General features: G+C 34.8%; 1 protein-coding gene and 1 non-coding gene across 8 annotated transcripts in view; one reads left to right on the top strand and one right to left on the bottom strand.

The window, feature by feature from the left end:
• Cntrl (centriolin) overlaps positions 1-21,027 on the bottom strand; it is a 91,936-nt gene that overhangs the window by 52,119 nt on the left and 18,790 nt on the right. For 5 of the 7 annotated variants that reach the window (XM_058581674.1, XM_046451731.2, XM_046451733.2 and 2 more), the window contains exons 4-10: positions 19,272-19,402; positions 17,509-17,650; positions 16,447-16,633; positions 13,086-13,279; positions 4,433-4,552; positions 3,365-3,593; positions 1,907-2,016 (exon numbers count right to left, since the gene is read on the bottom strand). In XM_058581674.1, the coding sequence (XP_058437657.1) occupies positions 1,907-2,016; positions 3,365-3,593; positions 4,433-4,552; positions 13,086-13,279; positions 16,447-16,633; positions 17,509-17,650; positions 19,272-19,402 (1,113 nt within the window). Of the gene's footprint in view, positions 1-1,906; positions 2,017-3,364; positions 3,594-4,432; positions 4,553-6,943; positions 7,000-13,085; positions 13,280-16,178; positions 16,298-16,446; positions 16,634-17,508; positions 17,651-19,271; positions 19,403-21,027 lie in introns of those variants that run through there. The other 2 variants (XM_058581672.1, XM_058581673.1) reach the window with 2 other exon arrangements.
• Positions 8,296-8,398, top strand: LOC124097528 (U6 spliceosomal RNA). Its single transcript, XR_006853266.1, has one exon. It is a non-coding gene; the product is annotated as a U6 spliceosomal RNA (small nuclear RNA).

The raw sequence follows: 21,027 nt of genomic DNA, 5'->3' as shown, positions 1-21,027 counted from the left end.
AAGAACGAGGCTGAAACTTACCTTAGCAGGTCAAGTAAATAAGCAGTGTAAAGAACAATTTAGGGTTACACTTACTCATTTAAATAAATAATTATTTTTCCAATCCTATTTATAAGCATCCATTTATTTTCAAATCATGTATATTATTAACATCTACCTGTATAGTCAGTTTACTGTAAAATATTTAACTATTAAAACCATCTTGAGGGACTGGGGTTGTGGCTTAGTTGCCTAGCATGTGAGATACTGGGTTCAAGTCTCAGCACCACATATAAATAAACAAAATAAAGACCCATTGACATTTAAAAAATATTAAAGACAAAAAAAATCTTGATGCTCCATCCACCTGGCTTCCCACTTTCAATTCATCTGGAAGCCCTGACAGTTCTCCTGCCTATCTGACCTGCAGTTTGGTTGGCTTTCTCTCCCTAGCCACCGCCATCTTCCTGATTCATTCATCCTGTTACTGTTTCTTGCTTGAACTAAATACCAGCCTCTTAACCAATCCACAGATCTTCATTCTCTCTCTCATCCCATTTCACCATTAAGCAGTAGTCAAAGTGACCGCTTATATAGACAAATAGATCAGCCATTCTACTTAAGCCCTGCAAAGTTTCCCACTGCATACAGAATAAAATCCAAGATTCTTAAAATGGCCAATGAAACCTGGCATGGTCTTTAACCTCATGACTCTTCGAATTCATCGTCCAGTACACTTTCCTTCACTCAGCTGAGGAATTTTTACTATGAAGCCTTTTGCAAACACTGCCATCTCTGCCTGGAATACTCTTTCTTCTAACTCTTGTCTCTCTAGTTCCTTCTCATTCTTTGTGTCACCTCCAATCCCAGCACAATGGAACCTGCCCATAGACCCAGCTACTCGGGAGACTGGGCAGAAGGATCACTTATATCCAGGAACTGTTAGACTAGTCTGGGCAACATGGTGAGACCCTGGTCTAAAAAAAAAAAAAAAATCTAAACACCACCTCCTCAGAGAAACCTTCAAGAGCCCTACAATCTAAATTTTTTTCAGTATTTTTCCTATAACACTGATGCTGTTTAACTATGAATTTTCTTATTACTTTTTAAACTTGTTTATTATCTATTTCTCCTACAAGTCTGTTCACAAAGGAGAGATTCATGTCTATTTTGTACATTACTCAGGAGCCAGTCTAGTCAGGCATATAGTAAGTTTCCAGTACAATCCAGCCAATTTCTAGTTTCTGTATAATCTAAAAGTAACACTATAGTATATCTTTTAAAAGAACCTATGGTTTGGACTTCACATTTTTTCAACCTATTATGATTATAGTTATCATTATAACTTTAAAATATTGATTCTTACAAGTTGTAAATAAGTATGCATTTAAAAATGAAAACTTCAAAATACTTCCCTTTGTGAATCTCCCACACCATCAAATTACATCATGGACTTAACTACTCACTTCTGCATGAAATACTTTGGTTATTTCTCAGAATAAGCTACTTTCATCTTTTTTGTATATAATATATCTTTTTGGTTTGTTTTTTATTTGATAATGTTCATGCTATAGTTTTCTATAGCATTTAATCTGGGTCCCATTATCTTAAAGGTGGAGGGTGCTTAATTAGTTAGAAGACTCTCTTGGGGAAAGTAGTCACTTTCACAATGTAGTAGACCAAATACATCTTTTCACATGAATTTTCAGTCATTTACTTCTATATGCTTTATAAAATGTTGAAGACATCATCATGAATGAAAGGATAATTGAGAAATGCTAGAATTTTACATTTGAATTTGAAATTCATTATTCTGTGATTAATTAGACTGTACTGACTTTAAAATAAACATATTGTTATAAAGGGAAACATGTTTCATTTTCACTTTTTCATTTCCTCTTAGCATGGCTGCTTTGCTTTTACATACTTTTTTCCGTTGTATAGCTTCTTCCAGTTGTTTAAATTCTTCAGTAGCTCTTAAAATTTTTTGTTCTGCCTTTTCTATTTCATCATGTAGTTCTGACAGTCGAGTTTGTGCTGTGAATTTAAAAACCATATACACACAAGCAAATTCTGAAATTTCTACCAGATTTTTTCTTTGCAATAATCTCTTCTCTCTCAATTAAATTCTGTCATTATATCATAGACATTTTAAAACTTACTTATGATAGCTTTCATCTCTATTAAATATTTTAAGAAAAAATTGTTTTGTGATATGCTATAGAACTATAATTAATCTTTTTGTCTGTAAAATTCTTAACATAAAAGGGACAATACTTGAGATTCCCAATGTTAGTGAACCATTTTGAGAGAAAGAGGATTTTATTGAGAAATATACACTTTGTATGCCACTAAGTCATAATTAGGATCAGTGTATTGAAACACAACAACCCTGTGTTAGAGGCAAATACTTTATGATAGGACTCAAAAACGAATCCAAATTTATTAAAAAATCCAATACTGGAGGTGACTTCAAATCAATCACTTTTTACCCCGAATTTTAGATTTCTTTCTCCCTCTCTCTCTCTCCCTCCAATGAAACCAAGAGTCCCCTGAAGTTAGTATGCACACGTATCTTGATTTATTTTTCCTTTACCTTTTAGAGCTTTACATATAATAAAGGCAGACAAGGAGAACTCAGCTTCTTATCTCCCCTTGCAAAGTCAGTCTTTACTAGTCATCCATATTTTCAGCTGACAGTCAAAGGAAGATGAACTGCTAATTTGATGGTTCAATGGGCCACAATTACTAGCGGGATATATAAATTTGGGTTGGCTTTCTCTTTCTTCAATATCTACACAGCTAAGTGGATAGCTATGTATGACACTGGAGGGGCTTCTACAGTGCCTCTTGGCTTGACTTCTTCCTCTATGTGACTTGCCAGAGGTTTAAGATCCCTCGAATTAGATTGGGGTATGGAGGGATGGTGGTAAGGCAGTATGTGGGGCCCATCAGGAAGTCATAGGCCAACCTTAGACCCAGGCCTAAGGAGAGTGATCTGTTTCAGCCTATCCAAAGCACAGCTTCAGGTTTTGGCTACATGTATAATCATCAATAAAAGTGATTCTTTACCTGTTTTAGTTATTATTAATTACGTCTTTTAATGCATACTTCTATGCTTATTGGCAGGATGGGATTTATGCATTCTTGGATCCCCTGGACATGTTTCCATTAAATTCTGGTCAAAAATACCATTCTCAACCATAAAAGGAATAATTTTTTTAAAATCTGTTCAATAAGTCACTACTTTTGTTTTAGACTTTTCATTTTAATGACATATAATAAATACCATCAGAATGTTTAATTAAAAGAGTTATAAAATAAAATTGGCCTACATATTCAATCTTTTTATATTTCTAAAGAATTTAAAATAACTTTGTTTAACCTGCATTTATTTTTCTTTCTTTATCTTCTAGTTGTGTGTCCAGTGGTGCATGGGCTCTCAAGTTCTCTTGTGCATTTCTAAGTTGTTCTCCTTCATTTGGTCCCATCTTCTTGATCTGTACTGCCTGGGCATTACTGATAATGAAAGTTTCTGTGGCAAACATATTTCTCTTGTATCTGGATTTGCCAATGTAAGGGCTTTCATCTGGAACTTTATCAATTTCAGCATACTAAAAGCAAAATAATAGATTTATGGTTTAATAACAAATGACATTATTCATTTCATTAGTGGTAAACATGTCACACAATCACCAAAGTTTTGCTAACCCTAAATCTTAGAAGCTAAAAATATTATTCTTTTATTCTTAATATACTAAAAAAAGGAATTAGACCTAAAAATGGTCTCAAAAGGATTCTTCCTCCTACTACCAAACTGTGACAGTTTGGATTAGCTAATTAAAGAACTGCCCACACTTATGTGATTTGTAGCACTGCTTAATCTCTTAATCTCCCAATCAGAAATCTGGATGTTTCATTTTGGTTTCTTGACTGACTGACACAGTAAAATCTCAATGTAATCAATTTTAATAATTGGGCTTTAAAATTTAAACAACATGTGATATTATTAAAAATCATTGGTTTTTAGAAGTTAGGTAATTCCCCTATTTCCAATGCATTTATGGCATCTGTGCCAATAATGGTTGACTAATTCTGAACCTAGTAAGTACTGAACAAATCTTGTAGGGAGATGACTATCCCATGGCACTTTTTCCAAAAGTCTGGATTTAAGTGAGGTAACTGAGAGTTAAGGAAGCTGTTTTTGCTTAGGGAATTGGTTGTGGGCAAAATTCTCTTGGGTCTTTTACCTCTTTAGGATACTGCTCTAACTACAGGAGCCAAATAATTCACAGATACAACCAAAACAGTTTACTCTGCTGATTGCTCATAATAAGAGAGTGGAATGATTAGTAAAAAAATAGTCCCTTAAATTTCCCTACCATCTGTCCCCTTCCACCTCACTTCATGCTGGCTTTAATTCTGGATTACTAAAGAATTATAAATAGCTCACCTCTGATGGATAATAATTTAGTGGCTCAAATTTAGCATCAATTTTATAAAAAGCCAATTCCTGTTCAAGCTCATACTGCTTCTGACATGCTCGTGTTAGTTCCATGGTCTTCTGTTTTAGCTATCAACCCAATTCGATGAGACAAAACATAGTTTCAGTGAGTTAGTACCAAAGTGCAATGTTATGGCAATTTCTCATCATTATTAATAACTATATTGTAAAAACACTATAGCAAAAAGCACAACACTCAGAATTTTATCTTAATTATCTATTATAAAAAATGAAATACAAAATTATTATTTCAGAAGTGATCACATAAAAGACCTTTGAAGTTTACATGCTATTTCAGGATACAAAGAAAATATTTAAATTTGTTTTACCTAAATGTAAAATAGTTCTGTATCAATTATCTTTAAACTAGTCTACTAAGTATCTGTTTCATGATGTCCCAAGACTTAGTATTAATTTATTTAACTTACTCTTGGTTTTAATGATATCTTCAAATCATGGAGGAATAATATTTGACAGTAACTACAGAGCAGTGAGAAGAATGATATTAGAGATTACTTTTAACTGTACTGTTGTCGTAGTATTTGTGGCTAATGGCTTCTTAAGTTTTAAATGTTCAGAATATCATTATTTGTAACAGAGGATAAGGAATTTAAACAAGCTCCATCAGATCCAAATATGTAATATTAAAATTTTAATAAAGTAATTATACTATAACTTTTTAGTTACTCAGAAAGTTTTGGAACTGGGAGAAGAAGGATATATGAATCATTGAATATAATTATCTGAACATATAAATAAACTGAAACTCAGATTGGTGAATTGACTTGTCAAAAGATTAGTGGTGAAAGCTAAGTATTTTACTACTATCAACACAAGCCCTTTTTCTATTACATCTACTCTTCGAGTTCATTTCAAAGGTCCACTAAGTGATTATTATCTTTACTTTTGCCAGTATCTGATAAAGATCATGCAGAAATATTTCATAAACATAAAAATGCAAGCAAAAAAGAATAAAACATAAACAAACACAAGCATTTTACAAGGTCAGGAAATCAGTCGTGCACAATTTAACTTACAGTCACCTCCTGATAATCTGTTAAAATGGAAGTAACACTGATCTGAGTACTAATTCTGTGTGACACCCTCATTTGCTATCTCACTGGAATTAAAGGACTTGTAATGTGGCATTTATACACAATGGAGTATTACTCTGCATTAAAAAATGACAAAATCATAGAATTTACAGGGAAATGGATGGCATTAGAGCAGATTATGCAAAGTGAAGCTAGCCAATCCCTAAAAAACAAATGCCAAATGTCTTCTTTGATATAAGGAGAGTAACTAAGAACAGGGTAGGGTCGAAGAGCATGAGAAGAAGATTAACATTAAACAGGGATGAGAGGTGGGAGGGAAAGGGAGAGAGAAGGGAAATTGCATGGAAATGGAAGGAGACCCTCAGGGTTATACAAAAGTACATACAAGAGGAAGTGAGGGGAAGGGGAAAAATAATATAAGGGGGACAAACAAATGTCAGTAGAGGGAGCAGAGAGAGAAGAGGGGAGGGAAGGGGAGGGGAGGGGAGGGGGGATAGTAGAGGATAGGAAAGGCAGCAGAATACAACAGACACTAGTATGGCAATATGTAAATCAATGGATGTGTAACTGATGTGATTCTGCAATCTGTATATGGGGTAAAAATGGGAGCTCATAACCCACTTGAATCAAATTGTGAAATATGATATATCAAGAACTATGTAATGTTTTGAACAGCCAACAATAAAAAATTAAAAAAAAAAAAAAAAAGAAGAGACAATGTTCAATTCCAAGAGCCTGGTTTCCAATCTAACATTCTGCTTATTGTCCCAGTGTCCTGCTGCAGGGTGCCTAGCATATTAGCCATACTTATCTTTTCAGTGAATGCTCATAAGGCTTTGAGTCTCAAGGAAGCAACTCAATCAACAACAATCCTGGGCTTCTCTCTCCATAGCTCATTGACTATAGGGCCAAACCAAAGGTAAATGTGAGTGGAATCATGGAGTGTGCATGTACTGGTATCTATTAAATAGCCTATGTGTTTCAAAGTCCCTTTGTGTCTCTTATAGCTTTAGGCTTAGTATATAGTTAAGTACTCAATAAATGTATGTTGAAGAAATGCATCAATGTCTGCAAACTAAAAGTCAAAGGAACTGGAAAGTAGGTGAGCTGTAGCACTCACTGGCTATTAAAATCAAGAGATGACTGTAGTTAACCTGTTTACCAACAGGAAAAATAATACAAATTCTTTCCCCAACATTCAAACTTGTTCCCCTATGTACACAGTCATTCAAAACATAATACATACACAGGCACATTTCTCAATGAGGCAAGCCAGTTTCAAAACTTAAAACAAAAACATATGAATACAAATTATCATGCAAATAATGAAAAACATAGTATGCAGTTCAGCCCTTTAAGGAAGAATACCTTTAAGAACTACCTTTAAGGAAGAATAAAGAACTACCTTTAAGGAAGAATAAAGAATCGCAGAAAAGGGCCTGCAAGAAACCAAAGCAAGGGCTAAAAGAAGAAAGAAGCAAACAGATACTGTCAATTGGAGAACTCTCAGATGTGATACCACAAGTGCTCTTTATTGACAATTTACCACAGGAAGGTATGGCTATTAGTACTTGCATTGTTCCTATATGGACATATCTTATCCCCACTCCAAATGTGAATAATAAATTTACCACCTTCCCTTACTTAGCTCAATTCATTTCAAATTATTTTCACATTCATAATCTCATTAAATCCTCACCAGTCTATAAAGCTGGCAGGACAAGCAAATCATCCTCATTTTAAAAATAAGTAAACAAAAGGATAGAAATGAAACAACCTGCACAAGGACAGAATAAATTCAATTAACATTTGTTGGGGTTGTGATAGGGGACTACTACAGTTTAAGTGGCCACTGAAAGACTAACTTCAATGCAATTTTTCTTTTATAAAGAAAGTGCTCTAATGCATGAGCAATTATTTTATAAAACTGAAAACCAAAGCAGGGTGCAGTGGCACATGCCTGCACCCATTTACTATGGAAGGTGAGGCAGGAGGATCACAAGTTTGAAGCCAGTCTAGACAACTTAGCAAGACCATTCCCCCACCCCACCTTGGGGCAAAAAGAGGCTGGTGATATAGTTCAGTGGCATAGCACCTAACATCTAACATGCAGGGGTTCTGGGTTTAATCCCTAATACTACTACAAAAAAAAAAGGAAAACATTATACAATTGTAGATAATATTACCATCAAATATTCTTTAAAGGATAATAGAAAATATTTTTCAAATGTATATTCTTAGACTAATGCTCAGATTGTTTTTAAACATATAATAGCCTTTGTAGTAAGAGAAGTCTAGGCAAAACAATATAAATGGCAATTTAAAGAATAAATACATAATAGCCAATAAATATATATGTAATATTCAGCTTGCCAACAATTATGGAAATGAGAAATTAAAACAATAATGAGATTCCATTTTTTCTATTATATTTATAAACTCAAAATAACAATATCCAGCTGAAAATTGGACCCTTTCACTTACTTCTATGGAAGTATAAATTGGCCATAAGTTTTTTGAAGTGGGTATTCACATTTATTAAAAATTTAAAAGAGAATTGCACAGTAATTCCACTCAAAGTGATTTATGCTGAAGAAATACTAGTGTGTATGCATAAGGCACATACACACACACACACACACACACATAGATTTTGTAGTACTTATCTCTAATACCAAAAAAACCATCAACATTAACTAAATTATAGAGGATCCACTTAATAGAACACAATTTAGAATTTAGAAAGAATGAGAAAGTGCTCGCTTCGGCAGCATATACTAAAATTGGAATGATACAGAGAAGATTAACATAGCCCCTGCACAAGGATGACACACAAATTTGTGAAGCATTCCATATTTTTATCCAAAAAACCAAATGCCGAATGTTTTCTTTGATATAAGGAGGCTGATTCATGGTGGGATAGGGAACGGGAGCATGGGAGGAATAGACAAACTCTAGATAGGGCAGAGGGGTTGGAGGGGAAGGGAGGAGGCATGGGGTAATTAATGATGGTGGAATGTGATGATCATTACTATTCAAAGTACATGTATGACTATCTTATATTTGATAAAGGGGCTAAAAGCATGCAATGGAGGAAGGATAGCATCTTCAACAAATGGTGCTGGGAAAACTGGAAATCCATATGCAACAAAATGAAACTGAATCCCTTTCTCTCGCCATGCACAAAAGTTAACTCAAAATGGATCAAGGAGCTTGATATCAAATCAGAGACACGGCGTCTGATAGAAGAAAAAGTTGGCTACGATCTACAGTCGGTGGGGTCGGGCTCCAAATTCCTCAATAGGACACCCACAGCACAAGAATTAATAACTAGAATCAACAAATGGGACTTACTCAAACTAAAAAGTTTTTTCTCAGCAAAACAAACAATAAGAGAGGTAAATAGGGAGCCTATATCCTGGGAACAAATCTTTACTCCTCACACTTCAGATAGAGCCCTAATATCCAGAGTATACAAAGAACTCAAAAAATTAGACAATAAGATAACAAATAACCCAATCAACAAATGGGCCAAGGACCTGAACAGACACTTCTCAGAGGAGGACATACAATCAATCAACAAGTACATGAAAAAATGCTCACCATCTCTAGCAGTCAGAGAAATGCAAATCAAAACCACCCTAAGATACCATCTCACTCCAGTTAGATTGGCAGCCATTATGAAGTCAAACAACAACAAGGGCTGGCGAGGATGTGGGGAAAAGGGTACACTTGTACATTGCTGGTGGGACTGCAAATTGGTGCAGCCAATTTGAAAAGCAGTATGGAGATTTCTTGGAAAGCTGGGAATGGAGCCACCATTTGACCCAGCTATTCCCCTTCTCGGTCTATTCCCTAAAGACCTAAAAAGAGCATGCTACAGGGACACTGCTACATCGATGTTCATAGCAGCACAATTCACAATAGCAAGACTGTGGAACCAACCTAGATGCCCTTCAATAGACGAATGGATAAAAAAAATGTGGCATTTATACACAATGGAGTATTACTCTGCATTAAAAAATGACAAAATCATAGAATTTGCAGGGAAATGGATGGCATTAGAGCAGATTATGCAAAGTGAAGCTAGCCAATCCCTAAAAAACAAATGCCAAATGTCTTCTTTGATATAAGGAGAGTAACTAAGAACAGAGTAGGGACGAAGAGCATGAGAAGAAGATTAACATTAAACAGGGATGAGAGGTGGGAGGGAAAGGGAGAGAGAAGGAAAATTGCATGGAAATGGAAGGAGACCCTCAGGGTTATACAAAATTACATACAAGAGGAAGTGAGGGGAAAGGGAAAAATAATACAAGGGGGAGAAATGAATGACAGTAGAGGGGGTAGAGAGAGAAGAGGGGAGGGGAGGGGAGGGGGGATAGTAGAGGATAGGAAAGGCAGCAGAATACAACAGACACTAGTATGGCAATACGTAAATCAATGGATGTGTAACTGATATGATTCTGCAATCTGTATACGGGGTAAAAATGGGAGTTCATAACCCACTTGAATCAAAGTGTGAAATATGATATATCAAGAACTATGTAATGTTTTGAACAACCAACAATAAAAATTTAAAAAAAAAACAAAGTACAAGTATGAAGAATTGGTGTGAATATACTATGTATACAACCAGAGATATGAAAAATTGTGCTTTCTCTCTATATAAGAGTTGTAATGCAGTCTGCATCATATATAAATTAAAAAATTACATAAAAATTTTAAAAAGAAAAAAAATGAATGAGAAAGATTTATATATATATATGTATGTGTGTGTGTGTGTGTATATATATATATATATACACACACACATATATGTACACATATATACATATATTTTAAACTTGGAGAGCTGTCTACATGTACTGCTTTGTGAAAGATAAGATGCAGGATAACCATATATAATAGGATTCCTTTTTAAAAAAAATAACAAATATTCAAGGGTGTAATTATTTAATTACATATATTGTATATGTATAGAAAACAAAAAGGATCTATATCAACACTTGAGGAAAGGAGCAGGGGAAGAGTAGATTTTCATTTCTACTGTATACATTTGTGTTGTCTGAACTTGTTACAAAAATATACATGTTAAAATGTTTTAAATTGTTATTAATTATAAGAGTAATAATGACACAGAAAAAAGCACAATCTAAGAAAAGTAGTTACAGAAAAAAGAGCAAAACTGCTGACAATTTACAAAACATTTATTCCCAGCACAACCATATTAACAATAACATAAATAAGTGAAAGAGAAAACTATAACAAACCATACTTTCGGGACAAAGCAAAGCCTTAAGACATATTAACTAAGGTGTTTAATGGGTTGATTAACATGCATCAGGGAGTCAGCATATACAAATTATCAAGTTCCTTTCTTAGTAATAAAATGGATTCTATGTTCTAAAACAGAAAAATAACTGAGGAAAATTTATTAAATGTTCACAAATGTCACATGATACCAAATAAGTACTGGGTTTTATTTTTGTATGTCATATAATGGCAAAAAGAGTTCATTGTTTAAGTAACATTGATTACCATTCTCCACTGGTTTCATTACTCATCAATCCATTCTATTACAAACTGAAAAGCAACAGAGTCTGAATAATCTAAAATCACTAATAATCATCTATTAACATTATTAATATATGCCTTCAGGATACAGCTGAGATATATGAAAACTACCTTCAAATTAAGTAACATATAAAGGAACCCACAAATGCTGTGAACATTGGAGGTACAGAGCTGGAGAAGCTGTCCTGGATTTCCATCATGTTCCCTTTTCTTTCTCAGGCAAAAGAGACTTTAAGTAGGAGTTAGTTAAAATTCATATTTCAAGAACAACTTCCTTCCTCACAGAGGGGAGAATACTCTTTTGTCTTTGTTTTAAAAAGTAAGTTATTAGGGTTGGGGTTATAGCTCAGTGGAAGAGCATTTGCCTAGCATGTGTGAAGCACTGGGGCAGATTCTCAGAACCACATACAAATAAATAAAATAAAGGTCCATCAACAACTAAGAAATACTTTTTTTTAAAGTAAGTGATTAAGCAGAATTCTTCTTCTTAAAAAAACAAGTAACTGAGTGAGAATGTGAGAATGCCAAACTTGAAAGGGAGATCCAAAAAAGGATAAATATATCAAAGACTTTATTATTTATAGGATAAGTAAAATTCCCTGTTATACATAAGTAAAATGAGGAATTATTTAAAAGGAGGGGAGAGAAAAAGGGTACCAATAGTTATTTTTCCCTAAATAGCCGAATAAGTTTATAAAATTAGATTCTTTGGGTTGAAAAGGCCCACCTTCCTATCAAATGATCTTTCTCCAAAACCCTGAACATATGGCCAGCCTCTGCCTGTCAGTGATAGCAAACATTCCAGTTATTCCATTTCAGGCCAACTTTTAGGAATTTCTTTATCATTAAATGAAAACATATTTTCCTATCAATTGGTTTATGATGAGTCTTGGTCTATAATTCCTCTTCCATGAAACAGTTCTTTGAATATCTGAGAGAAATTATCATAGCTCGCTGAGTCTCCTCTTCTCTAGCCTGGACAACTCTGTCCCTCTGATCATTCTTCATGTGACATGGTCCCAAGACCTTTGAAGTATCTTGGTTACTTTCTCAAATTATGCCACTCAGGTTGTCTAAATCTTTCAGTTTTAGTATCCTTTTTATGTTTTGATCATAAAGTCCAACTACATAAAATTTAGCCATTACAGATATGCATAAACTGAAAGTGTTCTGTAATTCCACTTTTTGGAAATACCTACTTTCAAGAGTTTGCTGCATATTTTGCCATTTCTCCCCTAAGAAACTGTCATACACTTTGAGATATAAGATCATATTTGATTTTGATATTGTTTCGCACCTTGCTTTTTTATGCATAATAAAAAGTGTCAGGTATCTTCCACTTTAGGACATAAAACCGTACTTCATTTTATTCAAAACAATATATTATTTTATCACTTCAGGGTTCACTGAGGGACATTTTGGCTATTTACAATTTTTGATCATATGAATAATATTGCAGTGAATATCCTTGTATATGTATATGTGTGTTATATGTTATATATACACACATACATACATATACATTCAGGTATATATATATATAATCTTTGTCCATTCTTGCCACTATTTCTATAGAATATATTATTGGAAATTCAATCTCTGAGACAGAGGGTCTATTTAAAATTTGGATATTTTCCCCAAATTGTCTTCTAAAAGTTTTTGCCAATGTATACTCTCTCCAACAATGTTCTTGCTTAAAAAAAAAAAAATATGAACATCAGGGATGATCTTACTGACTTCTCACAGTGAGGAACATCACCTTCCCCCTTTGGGCAGCCCCAAAGAACACTAATCTTTCAGGAAGCCATATCACATGGCACATGGTCAACTGCAGTCAGTAAAGCCTTTTGCACATATTCTATTAAAATACATCTACCCCTTTCTACGGTCAAGAAGTTGTATTTTTAGACACAAGGACAAAGAATTTTCTACCTGAAGAGAATATAATCAATGTGATGTAAAATCAGACTTACCAATTCATTTTTCATGTTTAGGTCAATTTCTAGCTCCTCACAGCTCTGTTTCTGTAATATTGCTTCTTCTTTTAATGATTTGTTTAATTTATCTTGATTTTTAATTTCCTCAAGGTATCCTATTTGTTTGCTCTTAAGCTCTTCAGTTTCCATCATTTTCTTTTCTAGGTCTCTTTCCAGTCTTTCTACCTCTTCTGTCAATAAAAATGGATAGTGTATTTATTATTATGTTTCTTACTTGAAAAAAGGCAAGGCTATTTCTCAAAAGAATAACAAAAGAAGTTAAGTATGGTGTAATTACAATTTTACTTTTAAAATTATACACCATGGCTTTGAGAGAAAACCATCTTGCACTTGAAATGGATATATATTACGAGGCAAGAAGTCATTATTATTTTGATGACATTTTTAAAACATAAGAATTGACTTCCAAGTATTTTAGTTTGTTGATAAATGAAAAATTTTCCCAGTCCCTTTTAAAAAATGCAGTATTTTATTTGATATGAATAATTACATTTTCGAGAATATTGTAAACATGTATGCAAAACATTACATTGTATTGAAATCCTTCAACTATTTCCTATCATTCTTAGGATAAGATTCATAAAGCTTCCGTAAAGATGATTTGGCCCCAATCTCCCTCTTGAACCTCATCTTCAAGCATATTTCTGCAGCTTTCCTGAAATGACTCTTCATTATACTGACAATGCCTCTTCACTGCTGCAGGCTTATTTTCTCATCCTCTGACTGAACCTGTCTTCCTCCATTTCCTATAGGTCTCTTCTGCATCCTTTAGGGGTTGAGCTTTACAAACCATTCTGAGAAGACTGCCCTGACTCTCTCCTCTCTCTGGGTTGGATGCTTCTTAGGGAAGCTCTCATGCACCCTGAACTTATGCTCCGGCCCTTGTCACCCAGGGAGTTGTAATATGTGATCTACTATACTGTCTGCCTACCCCACTAAAGCTTCAGGAGAACAGCAACTCCATCCACCTCGTCTCTACTGGGTCCTAAGAGCTCACCACATTAAAGGCTCCTAATTACAGTCTGAAGTCATGAATGAGCCATAAGTGGTTGAAACATTTCCTCCAATAGTATATTTATATGATTACTCTGCATTATTTAAATTTTTAATAATTCCAAAATAAATTTCAGGGGAAAAAAGTAGAGTTGGGGGAGGGGTCCTAAACAAATAAGAAATTTACCATGTTTCTGAAGTATTGGATTAAACCATATAAAACTGCTGCTTTTGTAGGTTGAAAGTGGACTAACATCCATTCCAAATGGTTGAACATACCAGCTTATTACCCAGTACTCTACAATGGTGATTTCTTATCTTCCTCTTTTTCCTCAAACTTCCCATACTTCTTTGAGTCTCTTTCTCAGTTGATGACCTCACATTTCATTGAGAAAACAGACCCCATCCATGGGAACTCCTTTATTTTCCCACCACCAAAGCAACAAAACCCCATGACCTGTACATCTTCTCTCCTTTCTGATGGAGAAAGTGTTCCTTCTGTCAAGGGATGGCCTCTCTTCTTTCTCCAATCCTACTGAGGCATGATTTGTCTCTGCAGTCCGCTCTTAAGATATACTGCTTATTTCTTTGACTACTGATTTTGAGGTTAACTACATTTTTTTTCCTCCCCATTTCCTGGTCTGAAAGCTACTGATTAATTTTTAGTTTAGCTTTCTTTTTTTTTTTAACTTTTAAACAGTAAAAAACGAAAAGAAAGACCTTCATTTATTTAAGTGTTAGAAGAGAGAAATTATGGGAGGAAATTTCAAATCTTCAGGCAAATATCTCCCTTCCATTCTTCAATACATTATTACCCAGCCTTTCCCCCATCCCTGTCACAATCAGGCACTTCTCTGTGCTCATCTTACTTTGTGCCTCAGCAACATTCAACAAAGCTTACCACATCCTCTCTTGAAGATTTCTTCTCTGGGCCTCTGTAACCCACTATTTCCTGGTTTTCTCCTACCCTGTTGGCCTCACTTTTTCAGTTTCCTTAGTTGGCTGCCTTTCTTTCTCTTCTCACCCCTGCCTGCATGAGAAAACTGATTCCTATGGAATTATGCTAATGACAACCAAATTTATTCCAGCTGAATCTCCTTTATCATGGGACTGATTTATTTTTCAGATTTGGAATATTTGCAGTTACATAAAGAGATACATTGGGCACTGAATCCAAGTCTAAACACAAAATTCATTTCTTTTTTAGATACAGTTACACAAACACATATGGCCTGAAAGTAATTTTTATACAAAATTTTAATGTACCTGTGTTTTGACTGTGAACAATCTCCACTTGTAGCATTAGAAAAGCACTCAAAGTTTCAGATTTAGGAGCATTTTGGATTTTATATATTCAGATTAGTGATGCTCAATCTGTATCTCTGATACAGACCTCTTTGAACTCCAGACACATATTTTCTATTTGCCATCTCACACATAATTCAAACTCATCATGTCCTAAAGATAACTCTGAATTCTCCTCATTTTCTACATGATATCACCACCTAATTAAGCCAATTAAGCCAGAAGCCTGAGAATTACCTACTCCATTAGAGAGCGCTGCTGATTCTACCATTAAAAGTGATGCATCTATTTTTCATTTCCACTATCGCCTAAGCACAGGCCACCAACACTTCTAGCCTGCATGACTGTCATAGCTCTTCCTAACATGCCCCTCCATCTCCTCTATGCCCTGCTCCAAATCATTCTCCAACCTGCATCCAAAATGATCTCCTTAATATAGAGCTTGTTCCTGGCCCATCCCTGCTTAAAACTTGCCCATGGTTTTTTCCTGCAGCTAGAATAAAATCCAAACCACAAGGCCCTGTTCCATCTCGAACCTCCCCCTTCTCTCCAAACTTTTTCTTGCACTCTTCCAGTCATACTGATCTTTCAGTTGCTTGACCCCACTAGGGTCTTTATAACACCAGGGAACCAGCTCCTCCCTCTCCCTGAGTGCCATTCCTCACATGGCTGGCCTCTCCTCCCCTTGCCTTCAGCTTCCATGTCACTGCCTCAAGAGCCACTCCTTTACACCACTCTGCACCACAACAGGGCTCCCCTCTGTTGCTTTACCTGGGTTTAACTGCTTTTTGTCTGTTCCACAAAACCATAAGCTGCATGAAGGCCAGCACCAAGTGTCTTGCTCACCATTGTATCCTTAGCGTGAAGTGCAGTGCCTGGCGTACTGAATATGCTCAATAGTTATTAAATAAATTGATTTATGGTGGCATCTCTGCAAATGTAATGTCATCAGAAAGTTTATAATACATTTTTTTTTAGATAAGTTCTGAAAACAAATTCTTTCCTCATTCAAATTCAGTTTTTTAAACTGTCATCTTACCTAAACTGAATCTCTCAAAAGCCTCCTCCCTGTCCTGAGTAGTTACTGGCTGACCTTCCAAACTTTCCAGCGAACGCAGGTGGAAAATGGTAAACTGGAGGTAGTGAGGAAGGGTCACGACTGGATTTTCAACTAATATCAGAGAAGTCAAATCTTGAAGTGGTTTCAACTTGCTGACATCCTGAAGCTGAAATGACATAACAATAGTATTGGTATATTTTACTGTAAAAATCATAAACTACCTAAAGGAAATAATAAATCCTGGAAATTGTTCTTAACATAGCAAAAAAACCTATTCGTGAAACCATGGGCTCCAAAGCAGTTTGAGGAAAGGAACAGAAAGGCAGCATGTGAGTAGTGTATTGGGACAGTACTGGGCATTTTCTTTATATCATTCTATTTGCAACTCTTCACAACAACCTATAATGGACGCATTATCTTAACTTTACAGATAAAGAAACAGATTGAAAGAAGTCAGGTGACTTGCCCAAAGCTCAGAGTCTAAGTGAATAAAACAGGATTTGATTTCAAGTCTTTATCATTCTTCATTATATTAACTGAACAGATCAAAAATACAAATGGTAGTGAAAAAATTTAGTAAAACTGCAGAAAACTGAGTTATAATTGAATCTAAAAGACACAAGGATATGTACCAATATTCACATTCTGAATTTAAGGAAATACTGCCAGGAAAAAAACAAACAAACAAACAAAAACTCTTCTAGGCATTCATTCAATCGTCTGGATTCTAGCTCAAGCTGTAACTTTGGACAGGGACTTAACATCTCTGAGGCTTTACATGTAAAATGGGAATAAGAGCTCAAATGAAATGATAAATGCTAAGAGATAAACTCTTAGTTGCTATGGAATCTATACAAAATGTGAACTTACTGTATTTAATTACTATAGAGTATTCTAGGTCATATCTGAATTTGATATAATATATCTGGTGTTTGATTAATAGAAAATAAAGAAATCCCATTTGTAAAATTTAAGTATTAATATTTTTTCTCAGTAAATTAAAGAAATTGAAAAAGATTCTTACTAGTTTGAATAACTTACTGATGATATCTTGTTGCCTTTCAGATTGAGGACTCGCAAAGATTTCAACTTCTTTCCTAGCCATACTGGAATATGCTCAATCTCATTTCCTGCAAGGTTTAGCTTCTGAAGATTACACATATTCTCTATGCCTTCAATTTTGCTGAAACCAAAGGACAAAGTCAAGCAAATATACTGATGAAGTCCTTCTCCTGTAATTTTCATGTCTTTTTAGCTGCTGGGAATTAAATCTGAGCTACACACCAAACAAAAGCTTGAAAATCTTATATCTATATGCTTTACCCTCAGTTAGACTTGGTAAATATGATGACTAAAAAATCGAAACAAGACAACAAACAGTTGCTGAACTTCCAATAAGACAAAAAATATCCTTGGCTCTATGTGATGTTCTTTTCATAATTATGATTTATCAACCTTTCTTATTAATGAGAACAAAGTAGCTACAAAAAAATTTACCAGAGCAGTGAACTGCAAACTCCTATTACTGTGCCTAGGAACTGTACTCATCTTACTATCAGAACTCAGGACCTGTAATGGAAGACAGAGGAGTGTGTCTATGCCAGTCCCACTGGCTACTGTGAGAACTAGCAGCCAGCCAGGAGAGAGCTGGAAAACTCCACAGCACACATTGTGCTACCTGCTGCAGTCCTGCCCAAGAGATAACTATAGTTATATTAGGCCACTGCCAAAAGGTTAACTGTGCAGAAGGATATCAGAGCCCCTAAAGTGACACTTTGCTTATGAATATAAGCATTTTTATAGAATACTTAAGTTAATAAAATATTTATCACCCATATTGATAAACTTTCATTGATGAAAAATTTTTCCAAGTTACTCATAATATGTTATTTAATAACCCAGTCAATTTTCTATACCAGGAAAGTACTCCTAAGCTTGTCTATTTTCATTTCCATTTTGTCAAAATTATTATCATCAGTATCGGTTATTTTTTACACAAATTTTATACTAAGACTTTAATTAGTATTTTTTAATTTCATTTTTGTCTTGTAGGAACTTCAGCAGCTATTAGTTGTTTTGTCTTTATTTGTTGGCCATCATATTTAACAAGTCTAATGTGGGAGGAAAGCATACTGATATAAGGTTTTCAAGCTTTGGTTGGGGGTGTAACTCAAGTATGGAGTCCATATTAGCAGGTGTGAGGCACCAGGTTTAATCCCTAACGCCACAAAGCCAAAACAAAAAAAAAAAAAAAAAAAGATTTTCATTATTTGATTCTTGCATCATTTTGTCTATAGCAAATTTTCAAAATGTAGTTTTACCCATTGTCAGTTTGATTATGTTTATTTCTCACAAAATTATTATGCATTGGAAACAAGATTGAAAGTATATTTTTTGTAACAACAAGTGAAGAAAAATACCTAAGATGAAAAGGGTTAGAATATCTTTGGGCTCAAAATGGCAGGGTTAGAACATTCTGCTTCATATCAATATTCTTCATGTAATAAAACAGTGAACCATAGATAGCAACTGCCAAGAGCAGAATTAAGACAAAATTTGGTATTCAAAAAATGTATCTCCTTCCAAAATACTAGATATTATTCTGTACTTAAGTAGTACCAAAACATAAAGTTATCATATTATGAAGGTCTAGCCTACAAATGAATAAATACTTATTAAAATATTTGCTGTTTCAAAGGATTCTTCCAGCAACATGGATGACATTAGTTTACCTCTCAAAGAAACAAAGAACAACAACAACAAAAGAAAACCCTACAATGCTACTTAAAGAAATATTCACTCACCTGATTTTGTTATATGATAAGTTGAGTTCACGTAATTTTAAGAGCTTGTCCACCCTCTCAATCTTCTCTATTAAATTATAGCTGAGATTCAGTACTTCAAGTTTAACACATTTTTCCAAATTCTCAATATACTAAATGGAAATAAATAAGTAAATTCTTTACATGACATATGGAATGACATAAAGCAAAATATTTAAGTATGTGCATCAGGGGCTGTTTAGGCCAGTCATCAGAAAATTTAAAACCTTATTGGACAATCCCTGAAGTAGCAACTCTCCTCAAGTTTCCAAACTCTCCTTGCCCCTCTGCAAATGATAGCACTGTCCACAAAAGAAGCTCAAACTATCCAACAAGAATTCTCCACTATCATTCTCTCTGCCTCAATTTTTCTATGCCTTTCTGCTTTTCCTCCTTTCTTCTTTAGGTACTATGCTGGTGTATAACCTCTCCCTCTCTTTCTCCCTCAGTGCCCATGCATGTTCAACCTTCTTCTCTCTCCCTGTGTCCCCTCAAGTTTAAAGGCAGTCATTTTTACAATAGACATGCACTATGTGCTTGCTGCCTACAAAGTATGGCACCAGGTGATGGGCTATAGCAGTGAACTGGACAAACCCTCCCTGCTGCACACAGCTTACTTTCAATAAGCTCACAATTCTTCCATATAGAACAAATCGCCCTGCACTAACCTTGTTCTCCTAGGAAGCCATCATCTTATCTCCCTTTTATAATGCCACCAGCATTTCTTACAAGAATCATCTACATTTGCTCACTTTGCCTTCCACTCACTCCTATTATATTAGTAAGGCAATAAATCCTCTACTACATCAATGTATTCAAATGGTTCTCCCCAAGACTGCCATTTAATATTTCACAGATTGAATGTGGATTATGTGCCAGAAGCTGTCTAGGGACAGGAAATATGAATTAGTATTCATCTGCAGAGATACACAATAAACAGAGGCAAATAAGATTTTCAGACAGCAACAATACTAATAAGAAAGTAAAAACAACATCTGTGCTAGAATGCAAGGCACCAAGAGGGTAGATCTTGTCTGTTGTGTACAGTGCCATGGTACCTCTGCCTGGCATATAGTGAGTGCTAAATAAACATCTGTTGACTAAATAAAGAGGGTGACTTAACTGTGATTGTGTGGCAAGAGAAAGATTTTACACAAGAAGTATATCAAAATGAGACCTTAATAAAAAGAATCCAGGAACGTGAACTTCTGGGGTCAGAGAATACTAGATGAGCAGAAGAAAATGCAAAGGTTCTAAAAAAATGAACTTGGTGGGTTTCTGAAACAGAAGAATTGCCTTCTTGATTGCCAAATCCATTGACTTCTAAGGTTTCCTCTTATTTGACAATTCTATAATCGTTTTATCATAACTTTCTGCATGAAGTTCCCCCTCTATAACCTCCACCCATCATGCTCTTGGGTCTTCTGTAATAGCTCCCTCAAGCTTTTTCACTGGGTAAGCCTCAATCATACATGCTCTATGATTCTCCCTATCTCCTCTTAATCCTAGGCATTCTTCACACTAAGCCCTAAATTCAGAAATTTGAATTTAGAAAACTAAGCTAATTCACCTCTGCGTCTACCTCCACAGTCTAACATATGTGTGGTATATAATAATTAAACAGAATTTATTTATTTCATATTTCATTTTTGCAAGTTTTGAACTCCAGCATGTTTCCTTTTTTACTACTTAACTATACAAGGGAAGACCTGAATATATTCTAGAAAAAAATTCAAAT

The sequence above is a fragment of the Marmota monax genome, unplaced genomic scaffold (assembly GCF_021218885.2).
Source record: "Marmota monax isolate L192 unplaced genomic scaffold, Marmota_monax_Labrador192_F-V1.1 WCK01_AAM20220418_F8-fsc00020, whole genome shotgun sequence".
In the NCBI taxonomy this organism is placed as follows: domain Eukaryota; kingdom Metazoa; phylum Chordata; class Mammalia; order Rodentia; family Sciuridae; genus Marmota; species Marmota monax.
Note: the sequence above shows the minus strand (reverse complement) of the source record. Positions and strands in the feature narration are given on the sequence as shown.